The 18286-nt window shown below is 37.9% G+C and overlaps 1 protein-coding gene across 1 annotated transcript; it reads left to right on the forward strand.

The window, feature by feature from the left end:
* Window positions 1-7515: 7515 nt before the first annotated feature.
* Window positions 7516-8275, forward strand: LOC127115462 (uncharacterized). The gene is made up of 2 exons (XM_051047001.1): window positions 7516-7905; window positions 7985-8275. The coding sequence occupies exons 1-2, from the start codon at window positions 7765-7767 to the stop codon at window positions 8258-8260; spliced, it is 417 nt and encodes a 138-aa protein (XP_050902958.1). The 5' UTR covers window positions 7516-7764; the 3' UTR covers window positions 8261-8275.
* Window positions 8276-18286: the final 10011 nt, after the last annotated feature.

Below are 18286 nucleotides of genomic sequence, written 5' to 3' on the forward strand. Positions count from 1 at the left end.
GATTTAAAACAACAATTCCTTGTGAATAGAAAACATTTTTCAGTAACACACACTTGATTTTACTTCACAGTTTCAATCAAGTAGACACACACTTGATCTTGCTTAACAACTTTGATCAAGTAGACACACACTTGATCTTGCTTAACAGCTTTGATCAAGTAGACACACACTCTTGCTTAAAAGCTTTGAGTGACAAATTATAACCCACAAATCAGACCAATTCAATCATCTATGGATGAATTGAATGGTTTACAAGTCTCACGACTAAACAAGACACAAACCCTTATATTCTCTCAATATTTCGCTCAGTATTGGTTGTGTACAAATCAGGTTTTCCAAGTCCCTTTTTATAGAAGCTTTCAGTTGGACTTGGACATCTTGAAAACCCTAAACTATTTTCCAATTAAATCTTCTCATGACAGCTGGTTAGATCTCCTTGGAAAATAAGTAAATCAGGTTGTAATCAATGATTAAATGCGCCTGCAAATCAGATCTTCAATCATACATAGATTGTCATTAAATGCGCAATCACAAAACACATAACATTCTCCCTGAATGTTCTGTGTACAGGATATCATGACATCGGGTCTGACATCCTAGAACAATCCTGCATAATTCCATAATTCCATTTATAATTTCCAGCAAGTACAAACATATCAGATGCCATGACATTGTGTATGACATTCTGAAACAATCCTGCATAATTATGTTTTAAAACTCCAGCAGGTACACACTATCAGATGCCATGACATGGTGTATGACATTCTGAAACAATCCTACATAATTATGTTTTTAAATTCCAGCAGGTACACATATATCTTATGTTAAGACATCACATGCAACATCTTGTGAACACTCTTTGTTTTACCAAAATTGCTGCCAACACTTACAACCAACAAACTCCCCCTTTGGCAAATTTTGGCTAAAACATATATCTGTCCATTTTGTTCACAAGAGAAAACACATCAGCAGTTAAACAACATAACAACAGTTTAAATAGCAGCAGAAGCAAACACAATTACTAGCTATAGCTACTAGTAATACACACAAGCACAAGGGTACTTCTTCTCCCCCTAAATTTGTGCTACACAAACAGAATTACTAGTTAAAGATGCAACTAGTAAGACACACAAATACACAAGGGTACTTCTTCTCCCCCTAAATCTGTGCATCACAAAAATATCCTTTAATAATAACAGCACCTGTAACCACAACACCTGTAACATCTCTCCCAACATCACAGAACAGAACAATATTATGTTTTACATCAAACACATCTCCTTCAATAATAGTTGTTCATCTGTTTAGCTACACCAGCACATACATCTCCACACAGCTCCACATCTTTAACTGCTTCCACATCAACACTTCTCCCCATTTTTAGTCAAAATTGACCAAAGGTGACCAATTAGACAAAGTAAATGTCAATTAGCCTAGCAGAGAATGTCAGATCAAATGTTATAACATTAAAAATGTTAAAACATAATTGTTAGGAGATGCAAACCATCATCATACACAGTTGTGATAGTTGAGATAATGAAAAATCCATGGAACTCATTAAGAGCCCAAAATATTACATAAAGGCATCAGTAAGGATTGCCACAAATTACATACATTTCAACAGAAAAAAAAACAAATTCTTCAGCATCCAAAAATAGCAGGGGAACCAGCTTCCATAATAGCACACACAACAGCCATCCCAACCCAGTCTTCATCACAGCACACACCACACATAGTCTTCATACCAGGGGAAACTACACTACTCAGTCTGAGGAAATAACATCTTCTTCTTACATCCACCTTGCAATTTTTGTAAGAAATATCCTCTGGGATATTAACCGAAAACTCCTTTGATTGCTATAGATTCTCATGAATAGAAATCCCTAATTTCCCTCTTAAACACTCAAATTGATTGGCATCCAAAGCTTTTGCGAATATGTCAGCTAATTGCTTTTTAGTAGTAACATGCTTCAGTGCTATGATCTTCTCTTCCACAAGTTCTCTAATGAAGTGATGATGAATATCAATGTGCTTTGTCTTGCTGTGCTGAATAGGATTTTTGGAAATATTTATAGCACTCAGGTTGTCACAGTATAATGTCATGACTTCTTGTGTGACATTGTATTCAGACAATATTTATTTCATCCAAACTAGTTGAGAACAACTACTCCCTGCTGCTATGTATTTAGCTTCAGCAGTGGATAGAGATACACAGTTTTGTTTCTTGCTAAACCATGAAATCAGATTGTTCCCCAAGAAGAAACATCCTCCTGATGTGCTCTTCCTATCATCAACACTTCCAGCCTAGTCAGCATCACAGTAACCAGTCAGCCTAGAACCAGATCCATGAGTATATAACATCCCATAGTCACTGGTGCCATTGACATATTTCAGTATTCTCTTCACTTGGTTTATATGACTGACTTTTGGTTCAGCTTGATATCTAGCACAAACACCAACAACAAATGCAATGTCAGGTCTGCTTGCTGTGAGATATAGCAGACTACCTATCATGCTTCTGTATAGACTTTGATCTATACTGACACCATTTTCATCTTTGGAGATTTTCACATGTGTAGGAGCAGGTGTCCTTTTATGGCTTGCATTCTCCATGCCAAACTTCTTAACAATGTTCTTGGCATACTTGCTTTGAGATAGAAAGATAGAGTCTTCCATCTGCTTGACTTGTAGCCCAAGAAAGTAGGTCAGTTCTCCAACAAGGCTCATCTCAAACTCAGACTGCATTTGTCTAACAAAATGTTCCACCATCTGCCCTGACATCCCACCAAACACAATGTCATCTACATATATTTGTGCCACCATGAGCTTCCCTCCTTCATTCTTCATAAATCGAGTTTTGTCAATACCTCTTTTCCTGTATCCATTGTTAGTGAGGAACACTGTGAGTCTCTCATACCAAGCCCTGAGAGCTTGCTTCAACCCATAGAGGGCTTTCTTCAATCTGTATACATGCTGTGGAAGATTTGGATCTGTGAATCCTTTAGTCTGTTCAACATATACTTCCTCATTTAAGTAGCCATTCAGGAAGGCACTTTTTACATCCATTTGGAACAGTTTGAATTTCAGAATACATGCCACTCCAATCAATAATCTAATGGACTCAAGGCGATCTACAAGAGCAAATGTTTCATCAAAGTCTACTCCTTCAACTTGAGTATATCCTTGTGCTACTAGTCTTGATTTGTTTTTAGTAACAACCCCTTGCTCATCAGATTTATTCTTATATACCCACTTTGTGCCTATGACATTTACTCCTTCAGGTCTAGGGACCAGTTCCCATACTTCATTCCTCTTGAATTGACCTAATTCCTCTTGCATGGCATTGATCCAAAACTCATCAGTCAAGGCTTCCTTAACATTCCTATGTTCAACCTTTGACACAAAGCAGCCATGTGAGATCACTTCCCTTGCTCTAGTAGTGACCCCTTTATTTGGATCTCCTATAATGAGATCTTTGGGATGATCCTTATGAATTCTGATAGATGGCCCCTTGTTGATTTTGTCATCTTCAGGTTCAGCTTGGGGAGGTTCACTTTCCTTATTTTTGTCTGAGAAGTCAGCTGGGGAATCATGCAGAGACGTCTCGACATCGTCTGTGACATCAGTCTGTTGATCATCCACCACAACATTAATAGATTCCATCAATACATTAGTTCTGGAATTAAACACTCTGTAAGCTCTATTGTTTGTTGAATAGCCCAGAAATATCCCCTCATCACTTTTGGGATCCATCTTCCTTCTTTGTTCACGATCAACCAAGATATAACATTTACTACCAAATACATGAAAGTATTTGACTGTAGGTTTTCTTCCTTTCCAGACTTCATATAGGGTTGTAGAAGTCCCTTTCTTCAATGTCACTCTGTTGTGAACATAGCAGGCTGTGTTCATGGCTTCAGCCCAAAAATGGTATGGCAATTTCTTAGCATGAATCATGGCTCTGGCTGATTCTTGAAGAGTTCTGTTTTTTCTTTCCACCACACCATTTTGTCAAGGAGTAATGGGAGATGAGAACTCATGGTGAATTCCTTTTGAAGAACAAAACTCAGCAAATTTGTTGTTCTCAAATTCCTTCCCATGATCACTTCTTATCTTGATAACAGGACTTTCCTTTTCTCTTTGTAGTTTTAGACAAAGCTCCTTGAAGACTTCAAAAACATCAGATTTTTCTCTTATGAAATTGATCCAGGTGTATTTGGAGAAATCATCCACCACCACATATGCATACTTCTTCCCACCAAGGCTTTCTACTTGCATGGGTCCCATCAAGTCCATATGGAGGAGCTCCAAAACTTTGGTAGTGGTGTCATGTCTGAGCTTCTGGTGTGACATCCTTGTCTATTTTCCAATCTGACATTCTCCACAAATTTTTCCTTCATCAATCTTCAAGTTGGGAATTCCTCTAACTGCTTCAACAGATATGATCCTCTTCATACCTTTAAGATGTAGATGGCCCAATATTTGATGCCATATCTTCACTTCTTCCTCTTTGGCCAAGGTACACATTAAAGAGTAACCAGTTCCTTGAGAACTCCACATGTAGCAGTTGTCTTTAGACCTAACTTCTTTCATGATTACTTTATTTTCCTTGTTAGTAATCAGACATTCAGTTCTAGTAAAGTTTACATTTAGACCTTGATCACACAGTTGACTGGTGCTTATTAGATTAGCAGTTAATCCCTTAACAAGTAGGACATTGTCAAGGTCAGAAACTCCAGGGCAATTCAGCTTACCCATTCCCTTGATTTCACCTTTTGCTCCATCACCAAAGGTAACATAACTCATGGCATGAGGATGAAGGTCAGTTAGCAGGTTTTTGTTTCCAGTCATGTGTCTGGAACAACCACTGTCAAAATACCAATCTTCTTTGGCTGAAACTCTGAAGGAAGTGTGAGTAATTAGACTTGTAACATTTGTCTTAGAAACCCATTGCTTTTTGTTGACAGGCCTGTGAGGTCGGGGTCTTGATTGATATTGAGTCTGATCAGGGCTAGGATAACCATATAGCATATAGCAGAAGGGCTTCATGTGGCCAAATATTCCACAGTAATGGCATCTCCACTTTGATGCTTCCCTTTCTGCTGTCTCCCCTTCTGATGCTGTCACATATGATGTGACATCTCAGGTTTGTTTTTAACATGGCTGCACTTAGGTTTGGATTTTGGTTTGCAACTAGTGTAACTGCACTCAGCCTTAGGTTCATTGAATCCAATGCCAGATTTGTCCCCTGTTATTTAACCAGTCTGGAGAATCTTATCTAAGATGTCAGATCCATTGTTAAGCATTCTTACATACTTGGTCATCTCATCTAGTTTGGAATTTAAGAGTACTGCTTCAGTCTTCAACTTGGAGATGGTTTCCACATATTCTTCCTTTTCATTTTCCAGTTGAGCTATCACTTTCTTTTGGCTTTCAACTTGTCTGCACACTCCTGCACTTTTGTGGCATAACTCTTTGTAGGTAGTGGCCAGCTCTTCAAAGGTTACTTCATCATCGCTTGATTCTTCATCAGAACCCCAACTTCCTATCAATACAGTCACATGATTTGCAGCTTCTTCTGTTTCACTTCCATCAGATCAAGAGGCAGCAAGACTCCTCTTTTGTTTCTTGAGGTAGGTCCCACATTCAGTTTTAATATGACCATACCCATTACACTCATATCACTGAACTTCTTTGGGCTTTTCTTCAGACCTTGTTCTTCTACCAAAACTGTTGGATTTACTGATGTCAGATGCGATGTTCTTGACATTAGATCTCACATCAATCTTTTTCATAAGTCTGTTGAACTGTCTTCCCAGCATTGCTACCTCTTTTGCCAGATCTTCATCAATGTCTTGACCACCTTCCTTATCTTCCTCTTCAGTGTTTGACATGAAGGCTATGCTCTTGGCTTTCTTTTCAGATCCATCACATATTCCCATCTCAAATGTCTGGAGGGATCCAATTAGCTCATCAACTCTCATGTTGGATATGTTTTGAGACTCTTCTATGGCTGTCACTTTCATAGCAAATCTCTTAGGGAGTGACTTGAGTATTTTCCTTACCAGCTTCTCATCTGACATCTTCTCTCCCAGGGCTCCTGAGGCATTAGCAATTTCAAGAATACTCATATGAAATTCATGTATATTTTCATCTTCTTTCATCCTTAAATTTTCAAACTTGGAGGTGAGCAGCTGTAGTCTAGACATTTTAACTCTAGAGGTGCCTTCATGAGTGGTTTTGAGAATGTCCCAAGCATCTTTAACCACTTCACAATTGTTTACCATCCTGAAGATGTTCTTGTCTACGCCATTGAATATGGCATTCAATGCTTTAGAATTTCCAAGGGCTAGATCCTCCTCCTCCTTGGACCATTTTTCTTCAGGCTTCTTGTCAGTTGTGGCTTCTCCTTCCTTAGTAATTACTGGATGTACCCAGCCTGTTAACACAGCCTTCCAAGCCTTATTATCCAAAAATTTCAAGAAACCTACCATTCGAGGTTTCCAATAGTCATAGTTAGATCCATCTAAAATTGGTGGCCTGTGAACAGATCCCCAATCTCTCTCCATTGTGCCAGAAAGTATTGTCCCTAAATCTCACCCAGAACCAGGGCAGGATGCTTGCTCTGATACCAATTGATATTCTGGTATCAGATATGAGATGTCGAAGGTAATGTCACGACACTAATATCTGAGTAATGCAAACAGGATAAAGATAGAGAATAGTAATGCAAGAGACACAAGCAATTGTTAACCCAGTTCGGTCCAACTCACCCACATCTGGGGGCTACCAAGCCAGGAAGGAAATCCACTAAAATAGAGTCAATTCAAAGACTCTCCGTACACTTCAACAAGTTACAGTCTTTCTCACCTAATCTCTACCCGTGCAATTTCTACCTAAGCACTCTTAGATATGAGAACCCACTCACTTCCCTACAATCACACCTGTGATTTAAAACAATAATTCCTTGTGAAAAGAAAACACTTTTCAGTAACACACACTTGATTTTACTTCACAGTTTCAATCAAGTAGACACACACTTGATCTTGCTTAACAACTTTGATCAAGTAGACACACACTTGATCTTGCTTAACAGCTTTGATCAAGTAGACACACACTCTTGCTTAAAAGCTTTAAGTGACAAATTACAACCCACAAATCTGACCAATTCAATCATCTATGGATGAATTGAATGGCTTACAAGTCTCACGACTAAACAAGACACAAACCCTTATATTCTCTCAATATTTCGCTCAGTATTGGTTGTGTACAAATCAGGTTTTCCAAGTCCCTTTTTATAGAAGCTTTCAGCTGGGCTTGGACATCTTGAAAACCCTAAACTATTTTCCAATTAAATCTTCTCATGACAGCTGGTTAGATCTCCTTGGAAAATAAAGGGTTAAATACACTTTACCCCCCTGTAATGTTAGCGAGTTTAGGGTTACCCCCCTGGTAAAGTTATTTTTTCAATACCCCCCTTATGTTATGTAGATTCCTTCATAGAACCCCCTAATATCCAGGTGGCATGGAATCTTGGTTTTTTATTTCAGACGTGGCTTTTTAATTTTTTTATTTTCACATGTGAATCTTCATTAGGTCTCCAGCATGGCATAAACTAGAAATTAGGGTTCCAAATCCATCCCTCTCTCTCTTCGTGAAATCCATCCCTATCCCAAATCCATCCCTCTCTCTCTTCGTGAAATCCATCCCTACCCCAAATCCATCCCTCTCTTCATCTTCGTCCGTGTCCCCTTCATCTGGGTTATGGGTGGCAGCAAGGCATCTTCCACGAGTGAAGTTGGAAACGGCTTACCAAGATGTGGATGCAATGAAACCATGAAGTTGTTGGTCTCCAAGTCAATTGAAAACCCCGGTCGCAAATTTTGGAAATGCAGGAATTATATGGTGAGCAATTTTGAAGCATTTTATTATTTTGAGTTTGATTTCGAAATTAATTGTTGGTGGTGTTTGTCTCAAATTGCAGAATGGGTGCGGTTTATTTTTGTGGGATGATTTGGTCAGTGAGTTTGCAGTGAAAGAAACCAATCCGTCCGGATGCCGCCAATGTGAAGTCAACAAGGCTTATTTGATTGAATTTGCTAAAGAGATTGTTGAGGAGATAGATTGCAGAGTCGGAAAGCTTAACAAGTTAGAAAAACTGAAGAAAAAGATTGCAATGGAAAAGAGGAAAAATTTATGGTTAATGTTTGTAATTGGTCTGTCATGGATGTTGATAGCAGCTATGGTTAAGTTAGTCTAATGAGTCTGTCATGTAATTGTTATGTCATTAGTGTTTTTCAGCAATGTAATGTTGAACTTGTAATGTGTTCATCAATGAAATGTAATCTGTTCATCAATCTTAAACTGTTATGACATAGTAAACATATAAATAAATTGAAATATATTAATGTAGTCTATCTCTTAAACTTTTTCAGTGCAGAATTCAAGGTGAATGTAATTAAATACTTTGGCTTTTTCTTTAGGTCCTGCAGAATTCATGGTTTTGTTGTAAGATTAGTGCACAGACTAGCCATGGCTCTCTGCAGAATTCATGGTTTATGAAAAACAAGAAAAAAATGTGACAGACTAGCCATTGTGTTTTATAGACAATACACACCAATAATGTTAAACTGATACATTAGAATTGATCATCACAGTAAGTGCATATGTTTGTTACAAAAGGATTACAAAATACATGTCTTCAAAGATCAGTTGGCATTACAAAAGAGTTTTCCAAAAGGATTACAAAATACATAGCAGAAACATAATAATCAGTCCCTCATTTTGAAGTGGGTATGTCTTCATTTTCTGGTAGGGTAATTGGTTTGTCACTAGATATTCCTTCACCTGTTATGGGTCTTTTAAACCAACTCAACTTGATCCTCTCACTTTGCCTTCTTTTGATGATAGGTTTTTTTTCAACCCTTTTTCTGGATTGTTTTGTGATTGAGGCAGCCACACTAGATCCTGTTTGACTCATAATAGTTGGAACAGGCATATCAGTTGGAGGCTGTGGATCAGTTGGAACAGGCACATTTGTTGGAACAGTCATATCAGTTGCAGTTGGGGCAGGCATATCAGATGCAGTTGGCATATCATTTGCAGTTGACATATCAGTTGCAGTTGGCACATGTCCTTTTTTAGGTTTTCTCTACAATGTAAGACACAATGTATGGTTGTCATCACAATGCATATCACAATGAAGAATGTAAGACAGAATGTAGAATGTAAGACAAAATGTATATCACAATGAATTACCTTTCTTTTAAGTGCATTGGGATCCTGAGTGGTAGCCTTACAAGTCATAGCATTGTGACCAAAATTATCACATTTGGTGCACTTATATGCAACACCAGATCTTCTCTTCCTTGCACCATCCTCTCCACTTTCTCTTATCCTAATCTTCTTAGGTCTACCAGGACCATTTTTATATGCAGGTGGTAGAGGTGGTTCCATCTCAACTTCTGGCCACATATCTTGACCATTGATTGGACTTACTGAAAATCCATAACATAGTGCAAACTTTTCTCTTGTGTAACAAGCATCAACAAATTCATCAGGGTTTTGCTTTCTATAACTCAGAGCAGCTACAGCATGCCTACATGGAATTCCTACTAATTCCCAAAAATTACAACTACATGACCTTTTAGCAATGTCAACAATAAATTCATGTGTGTTGTAACTATGTGTAACCTGAAAAGTCTCAGCAATTGACCATGTTGGCAACCAATGACCACTATTGAACACCTCATTATCTAACCTTCTCCTAGGTATTGGCATCACCTTATGTGGCCAATTTTCTAGTTTACTTGCAGAGGTGGATAACCTATTCATCAAATATTTTCTTATCCACTCACACATTGTGAGTATAGGTTTGTCCCTAGCAGCTAGAATGGTAGCATTAAAAGACTCTGAGATATTATTCATCAATGTATCACATTTAGGGTAAAAAGAAAAGGCATGCTTACACCAGCTTTTGGTAGGAACAGCCATCAACCAAGTCCAAGCATTGGGATCTGCATTCTTCAATTCATTCATCTTTTGGACCCATGCCTGATACTATGTGGCTTTAGCAGCTCCCATCATTAAATCTCTAATAAGGGCTCCTCCACCAAACCTTTTCTTGAAATTAGCATACAAGTGCCTAAGACATAATCTATGCTCAATAGTATCAGACAATTCTTCAAATACAGCCACAAGTCCCTGATACAAAATAGAAATTTTTTCAACATTTAGAGAATAGAATAATTTGCAACAGAAAGATAGAGTTAAATACATACCTTCTGTTGATCAGAGATAAATACATATCTTCTATCCTGACCAATGTCCTCCATTAGTAGTTGTATAAACCATCTCCAACTCTCCTTTGTTTCATTTTCAACCACACCAAATGCCAAAGGGAAGTATTGATCATTAGCATCCCTGCCTACAGCAATAAGTAACTGTCCACCATACTTGGTCTTTAAGTGACATCCATCAACCCCCACAAATGGTCTGCATCCATGAATAAAGCCTTTCTTACAGCCATCAAAACAGAAATAAAATGACCCAAACCTTGGTTGTATGGATGGACTAGGTCTTTCTACATTTATCTTCACAGTGTTGCCATGGTTTACCCTTCTTAGTTCTTCTGCATACCTCCATATGGAAGCATACTGATTGTCAGCATCACCTTCAATTATCTTCTTGGCAATTAGCTTAGCCCTCCATGCTTTTGCAACAGTAATACCCACAGAATATGTTTGCCTCATATCTTGGATGATGTCTCTTATCCTGACTGTATCAGAAGTTTGCATCCTCTTTACCACATGCTTGGCCACCCACTTTGAGCTAGCAGACTTGTTGTTCAAAACCCTAGCACATGTGTGCTTATGTACAAGTGTTTTTATAGCAAAAGTCTCCTTGTGGCCCACCTTAGAGCATAAGACTAAAAACCCACATTTATGCTTACACACCACCCTTACCCTATCTCCCTCATTTTTCACAAAAGAAATTTCCCTCCCATTAAGCACTGACCACTCACGGATAGTTGCCCTAAAGTCATCAAGTGTGTTGAATTCCATACCCCACTTGAATATAAAGTCTTTGTTTAGATGCTCTTTCCTAAACCTAGCATACTTGGGCCTTTCTTCATCACAAGAATCATCTGGGTCAGAACTATTCAACTCATCACTATAGTATACATCATCTGAATCCATACTCTTATTGGGCTCCTCCATACTGTTATTGGGCTCCTCCCTAATAGGCTTAGTAACATCTATTCCTTCAAAACCATCAAAGTAAGCAGTAGCTCTTTCATCTTCACTGTCATCTAACCCCTCTACCTTCTCCTCATCTAACCCATCAATTCCATTATCAGGGGGGTGGTCATCATCATTCACACATTTAGGTTCCCTATCAGCAGGGTCCATGTTCCCAGTACTATGTTCAACATACAAATCTCCTTTCACATTCATTGCACTAAAGTATAGAGCAAAATCATCAACAGCATCATCATCTTTCCTAATCAGAAAAAAACCATCTTGAATTTCTAAAACTTTTGTCCATACCCTAACACAATCAGCCTTATACCCTAACCTACTCAACAACTTCTCAATGTTATCCATGTTCCAATTTGAAACATGTATCCCATTAACTGTCGTATCCGTACCCCCTCTGTATATAATTTCTTCTTCAAAAACCCTGTAAAATTCACCCCCATGGTGGAGTGTAACACTAAAGTGTTGTGAATCCTGTCAATATATTATACCCACATGTCAAAGATTGTTGATTTCAAAATTTTACCCTACGACATTGATGAACTTCAAATTTTTACTAACCTCGGACTTTGGACACTTCACTGAGCTCGTCTTCACTGAGCTGGATCGCTTCTTCGTATTCGCTGAGGTTGTCTTCATCTTCGTCTTCACTGCGGTCGTCTTTCTCGTTTGCTTCGTTCCCTGCATTCTTCTTCTTCGTCTTCGTCTTCCCCTGGAAATTTCGTCTTCGTCTTCCCTGCTATGTTCAGAACCCTAATTTTCTAAGGGGGTATTTGAAATTAAAAAGTGTAAAATGACACATAATCACTTTAACAAAATTAAAAATATGCTAGGTGTAGGACCTCTTATTAGATTCCATGCCACCTGGATATTAGGGGGTTCTATGAAGGAATCTACATAACATAAGGGGGGGTTTACAAAAAATATTTTTACAGGGGGGTAATCCTAAACTCGCTAACATTACAGGGGGGAAAAGTGTATTTAACCCGAAAATAAATAAATCAGGTTGTAATCAATGATTGAATGCGCCTGCAAATCAGATCTTCAATCATACATAGATTGCCATTAAATGCGCAATCACAAAACACATAACATTCTCCCTGAATGTTCTATGTACAGGATGTCATGACATCGGGTCTGATATCCTGGAACAATCCTGCATAATTCCATAATTTCATTTATAATTTCCAGCAGGTACAAACATATCAGATGCCATGACATTGTGTATGACATTCTTAAATAATCCTGCATAATTATGTTTTTAAACTCCAGCAGGTACACACTATCATATGACATGACATGGTGTATGACATTCTGAATAATCCTGCATAATTATGTTTTAAAACTCCAGCAGGTATACAGATATCTTATGTTAAGACATCACATGCAACATCTTGTGAACACTCTTTGTTTTACCAAAATTGCTGCCAACACTTAGAACCAACACATACCCGGTGAGAACCTATTATTGGAAAGTAATTAGATTCATCTATACCTCAGACTTTTGAACCCTTGTATTGAGGAAAAAACAAATATGCATGGCTTGCATTGCATTCATTCACATTCCATTGCATCTTCATCTCATCATAATGCATGTCATTTTCCAGACAAAATACAAAAAAACTCATCCATCCTTTGTCCATGATCAACAAAGTGATTCCTGACATACATTTATAACAAAGAACCATGTCTCAGGAGATGATGGACGAGCTAAGGAAAAGTCAAGAAGCATTGAAGGAGAAACTCAATCTTTTGAAGAGCCAAATGGGATGGGTCGTGGAAAGCTTGTAAGCCTTATTGAGAAAAGAGGGTCATCCCATACCCATTGCTGTAATAGAGGGAGCTATTGCTCTACATCCATCAGGTGTCACCCCAAGTCAAGGGAAATTCTATGTGGCAACTCCTCATCTACCGACATATGGCCCTCCCTCAGGATGTCATCATCAACATCCTCTGGCTATTCCTCCTCAAAATCACCGAAGTCAGGTTCAGAGCAAAAATCAGAATCATAACAAGAGGAACAAAGATCACAATAACCCAATTCCGGTGCCATATAGAAAGCTCTACCCCCAGCTGATCCAGAATGCTTTGGTGACCCCTCGAGCTCTCACACCTATGTCACTATACCTGCCATGGTACAATCCAAATGCAACATGTGAATTCCATAAAGGGGCAGTGGGACATGACCTAAATTCTTGCTTAGCGCTGAAAGCCTTGATACGAGAGCTGATTAATAAAAAACGCTTAGTCTTTGAAGAAGATCACCCGAAGGTCAAGTGCGGATACCATACTGGAACAATGGGACACTCCTTCGAGGAATGCAAGAGTTTTAAGTTCAAGCTTCAAAGATTGATTGACATTAGGTCACCAACACTCAAGAAGGAAAGCTCAGGTACATACATCTTGATTTCTGGGCCAAGTAGCGAGAAAGGCAAAGGACCTCAGAAACCCCTCAAGGTTTTGTACCACAAGGAAGAAGTCAGGGAGGTGGATAACGAGATATCATCTTTTCCCGATAAGAGAATTGAGATATCACCTTGGATTTTTAATGTCACGATCCATGCAAACAAAAGCAAAGGAGAAGTGAGTAATGGATCCAAGAAGGCGGCGTCCAATGATGAGATTGAAGATAAAGAATTTGAAGATCGTCGTGCCAATGTCAAAAAGCTTATTGATCCCAACTTTCAAGTGGCTGAAAATGAGCAGTTAGCAATGCCCAAAGTACCATACCAGCAACCACTACCTTTTGGTATTCATTGCCAACAATCCTGGTTTGCTCCTCATCCAAATCAACGAGCCCAAGGCCCGAGATATCAGAATCATCGTCAAAATCAGCCTAGGCCTCAAAATAACTTGGAAAGAAGAAATGTTCCTTGTCATCCAATCCTCATGACATATAGCCAAATTCTACAACCTCTAATTCAAATCTCGTTGGTGGTTCCAAAGTCTCTCAATCCGGTTCCACAACCTTACCCACCCAGGTATGACCCAAATGTGCAAAGTGGATATCATGCCAGATCAGAAGGGCATTCAACTTAAGACTGCAATGCTTTCAAAGCCAAAGTACAAGAGATGATTGACAATAGGTACATAGCCTTTCAAGAAGGAAGCTTGGTGGTGAACGTTAACCTATCGCTCGGATAAGTGCGGAGATCTCAAGGGGTGTCCCCCAAAGTTAATGGATCAAGTTTGAAGAAGTCAATTCCCTAAAGTTGGAAATCATTTGGTTGTTTCAGGATTTCTTTTGTAATTTCCTTGCATGTTGATTATTAATTGCTTTTAAGCATTTTTGTTTTCTTTGAATTGGTAAGATTAATGAAATGCTTATTCATCTTTTGAATTAATCCATTCGTATTCACTCGTTTTTCATTTATGTTAAAAACAAAAACAAAATACATCTCTCATTCATTTTTGTTTACCAAACCTTTGTGTTAACAAAGATTGGAAGGAGGATGATGAAAACCATATACCTGAAATTGATGTGGTACGCTTTGGAATAGAACTTTGTCGATGATGTAAGGTATTGTTTCAAATCCCCAAACACTGAAGAGATAAGGAGTTAGTCCCTAGTCAACCACTTTGAGCCTAGAAGTTGGTGTTTCTTTCGGATTTAAAAACCCTTAATCTTTACCTGGGGCAGGGTGGTTATGTTCAGATAGTTTGATTGTGCATTCGATCTTTGAGAGAATCCGTCCATCTTTACACATCCTCCAAACAGGTTCAACCACGTGCTATTTTCCGCACCCATCTTGAAGTATCGTAGAAGCTGGAAAAAATTATAGTGGTTCTTCCTCATTCACCAATAACATGGCCGTCACAACTTATAAAAAAAAAGACAAAAAAGTCCGCTAAATCAAATACCACAAAATGACTTAGGCAAAAGTTAGGGCATCCCGATGGACCGAAAGCTTCAAAGAAGTGGTCCAGGAAAAATTAGGGATAAAGAAAAACAAAAAAGAGGTCCTCAAATCCTCAACAAAACAAAGCAAAATAAGGTGACTGTCATTTCAAGAAAATATCATCTTGAACTCTCATCCTTGCCATCACACCTTTAAACCCTCTTGGAAGTCGAATGTGTGTGTCGAATTAACTAAATGTAGGAATTGGAGATCATCAAGAAGAAGGGGTGGGTAAAAATTAAATTTTGAGCCTTATATCCTTTTGTTTCAAGAACCGTGAATCAGACCACATTACAACCCTTACAAGACCTAATTGAGGCAAAGTTTATTCTGAAAGCATACTACAATAAGGTTGTGTTAACCTGACTCCAAACAATTTTTGTTAATCATTTGATGGCACCAACTTGCATACTGTAAATGACTTGATCACCATTGTGTTCTTATCAATGACTCGTTCACTGTATTTCACCCATTCATATCAATAAACTTTGATTTCAAATTTTTGCATAAGCATTGCATTAAAATTACCATTTTTGAATGAACAATCTTATTTGCGAGTCAACACTTAGCATCAAAGAAATTCCAACAATATACAATTGAGGAAATTGATAAAGTGAAATAAGTCCAGTCAGGGCAAAATCACTTTGAGTATCAGTCAATCCAAGCCAATCACCCTAAGGGTTTAGTTATCCAAGAGTAATTTTCTTCAAGACTCATACCGAGGCAAGCCACCTCAAAAACTCATTGAGTCCAACTATCCAAAGACAGTCAATCAGAAGTCTACCATTCCAGGTTTTGGTTAATCAGGGTTAAATCATTGTGGTATACAAACATTAGGGCAAGCCATCTTGAGATCGTCTCATGTCAAGCTGTTTCAAACTCACTATCAAGGTGAACATTTACAAAGACCCAACAAACTAGGGCAAGGTGAGCCACAGAGGGGAAGAATCTCTTTCTTCATGCTTTCAAATTGCTCAAACAAATTCTGCCATACATCAATAACTATTGAGTTTAAGATGAGTGCCTGAAAATTATGTTAGCACGATTCATTAATCCTCCAAAAGGATCCATTTGGCTAAGTTATGGATGTCAAGCTTGATAGAATTCTCCTTTGACAACATATATCACAAAATATTTGGTTGAGTTCTCGGTGTTGAGGAATCACGACTTCCATAAAAAGCCTTTACAAACTCCCAGTTCACTCAAGTGTCAGCATTTTCATATCATGATCATTCATATATCATGCATAAAAACAAATTTAAATCATGCATAGCCGAAATGTACTTCGGGCTCATTTTGCATTGACCCAGGTCTTGTTGTTGATCCTATATCCTTTGACCTCTAATTCCAGTTTGTCTTTGGTGCCCTTAAACCATCATCCAGTTTTCGCAGTCATTTTCAAGTCCAACTTAGTTGGTAATTTTGTCCATGAGATTCATTTCCTTTTGGGGATTATTCGATGAATTTCCGGATTACTCCTTTGTTTATTGATGTATTTCCATAACTTATCTGATGTATTTCCAAATATTTCCTCATATATCTGATGTATTCTAGAATATGTTTGTTTTGTATTCTGATGTATTTCCAGAATTTCCTCGATGTATTACCGGATGTGTTTGTATTCTGATGTATTTCTAGAATATCGCTTGTAATTCTGATGCATTTCTAGAATTTGTTTCTTTTACTCTCCGATGAATTTCCGGACATGTCATTTTGTTCTGACGCACTTCCAGAACCTCTATGTCATTCCCTGGCATTATTTCAAGCATTATTGGTGTCTCCTAAAATTCAGTTGTCACTAGGCATTATTCCAAGCTCAATTGTTACTAGAACTCATTTTAAGCCCAATTGTCATTGGCATCACTATCACTCTGTTTGTAAATATATTCGTGATTGGTATCTGAAGATTGGTTGTCGTCAACATCATTTCAAGTCCAGTTGTTATTGGCAAACTCCATTGTAGTCGGTAATTGTTTTACTAATGACTTTTATCAAGTCCAATTGTTGTTGGCAAAATCCGTTAAAAGCTGGTTGTAATCCATTGCTTACGGTCAAAGTCCAATTGTTGTTGGCAAAATCCGTTAAAAATTGGTTATAATCCATTACTTACGGTCAAAGTCCAATTGTTGTTTGCAAAATCCGTTAAAAGCTGGTTATAATCCATTGCTTACGATCAAAGTCCAATTGTTGTTGGCAAAATCCGTTAAAAGCTGGTTGTAATCCATTACTTACGGTCAAAGTCTAATCGTTGTTGGCACGTATAGAGAGTTTAATTACCCTGTCTTACCTGATGGTTCCGTGAAAGTCATGTATGACTCATCATCTTGAGGAATTCCCAGAAGCTTGGAGGTTTTTCGTGTTAGAAAACTCCAATGATGTTGGTTTTGTTTGATTTCTTTGTGAAGAATCATTCCTTTTGCGTGGATGATCTACTTATAAGAAGACTCCCGTTTATCTTTGTTTTTCATAATTTTCTTGTGAAAAATCTCCATAACTGTTAGATGTATCCTAAAGTGTCAGGTCATGTATGAACCTATTGATGAAACTTGCTTTGTATGTTTACCAATATTGTCAGGTCATGTATGAACTTGTTGTTGAAGTTTTCTTTGGGTTTTCTAGTGGTTTCATGTCACGTATGAACCTATTGTTAGAATCTTTGTGAAACCTCCAGAATTGTCAGGTCATGCATGAACCTATGGATATACTTTCTTTGAATTTTCCAGTGTCGTCAGCTCATGCATGAACCTGTTGATAAAACTCCCTTTGATTTTCCAAATATTGTTAGGTCATGTATGAACCTATGGATGAAACTTTCTTTAAATATCCTAATGTTGAGGTCACGTATGACCTATTGATTAAAATTTCCTTGATTTTCTAGTATTGTCAGATCATGTCTGAATCTGTTGTTGAAACACTTTGAATTTTCCAATGCTGGCTGTAACACCCTTCTAAAATACCCCAAATATTTAATTAAAATAACAATATATCAATCAGAGTAAATATGCATTCAAGGGTGTCACACAACTACTTCACACCATAATAACTGTCATGCTCTTTATTTAATCAAAATAACAGTTTTGCATAATTCGCAGCGGATATAAATCAACCAACCATTCATAACATACAACA

Source organism: Lathyrus oleraceus, chromosome 1 (genome assembly GCF_024323335.1).
Source record: "Lathyrus oleraceus cultivar Zhongwan6 chromosome 1, CAAS_Psat_ZW6_1.0, whole genome shotgun sequence".
NCBI lineage: Eukaryota > Viridiplantae > Streptophyta > Magnoliopsida > Fabales > Fabaceae > Lathyrus > Lathyrus oleraceus.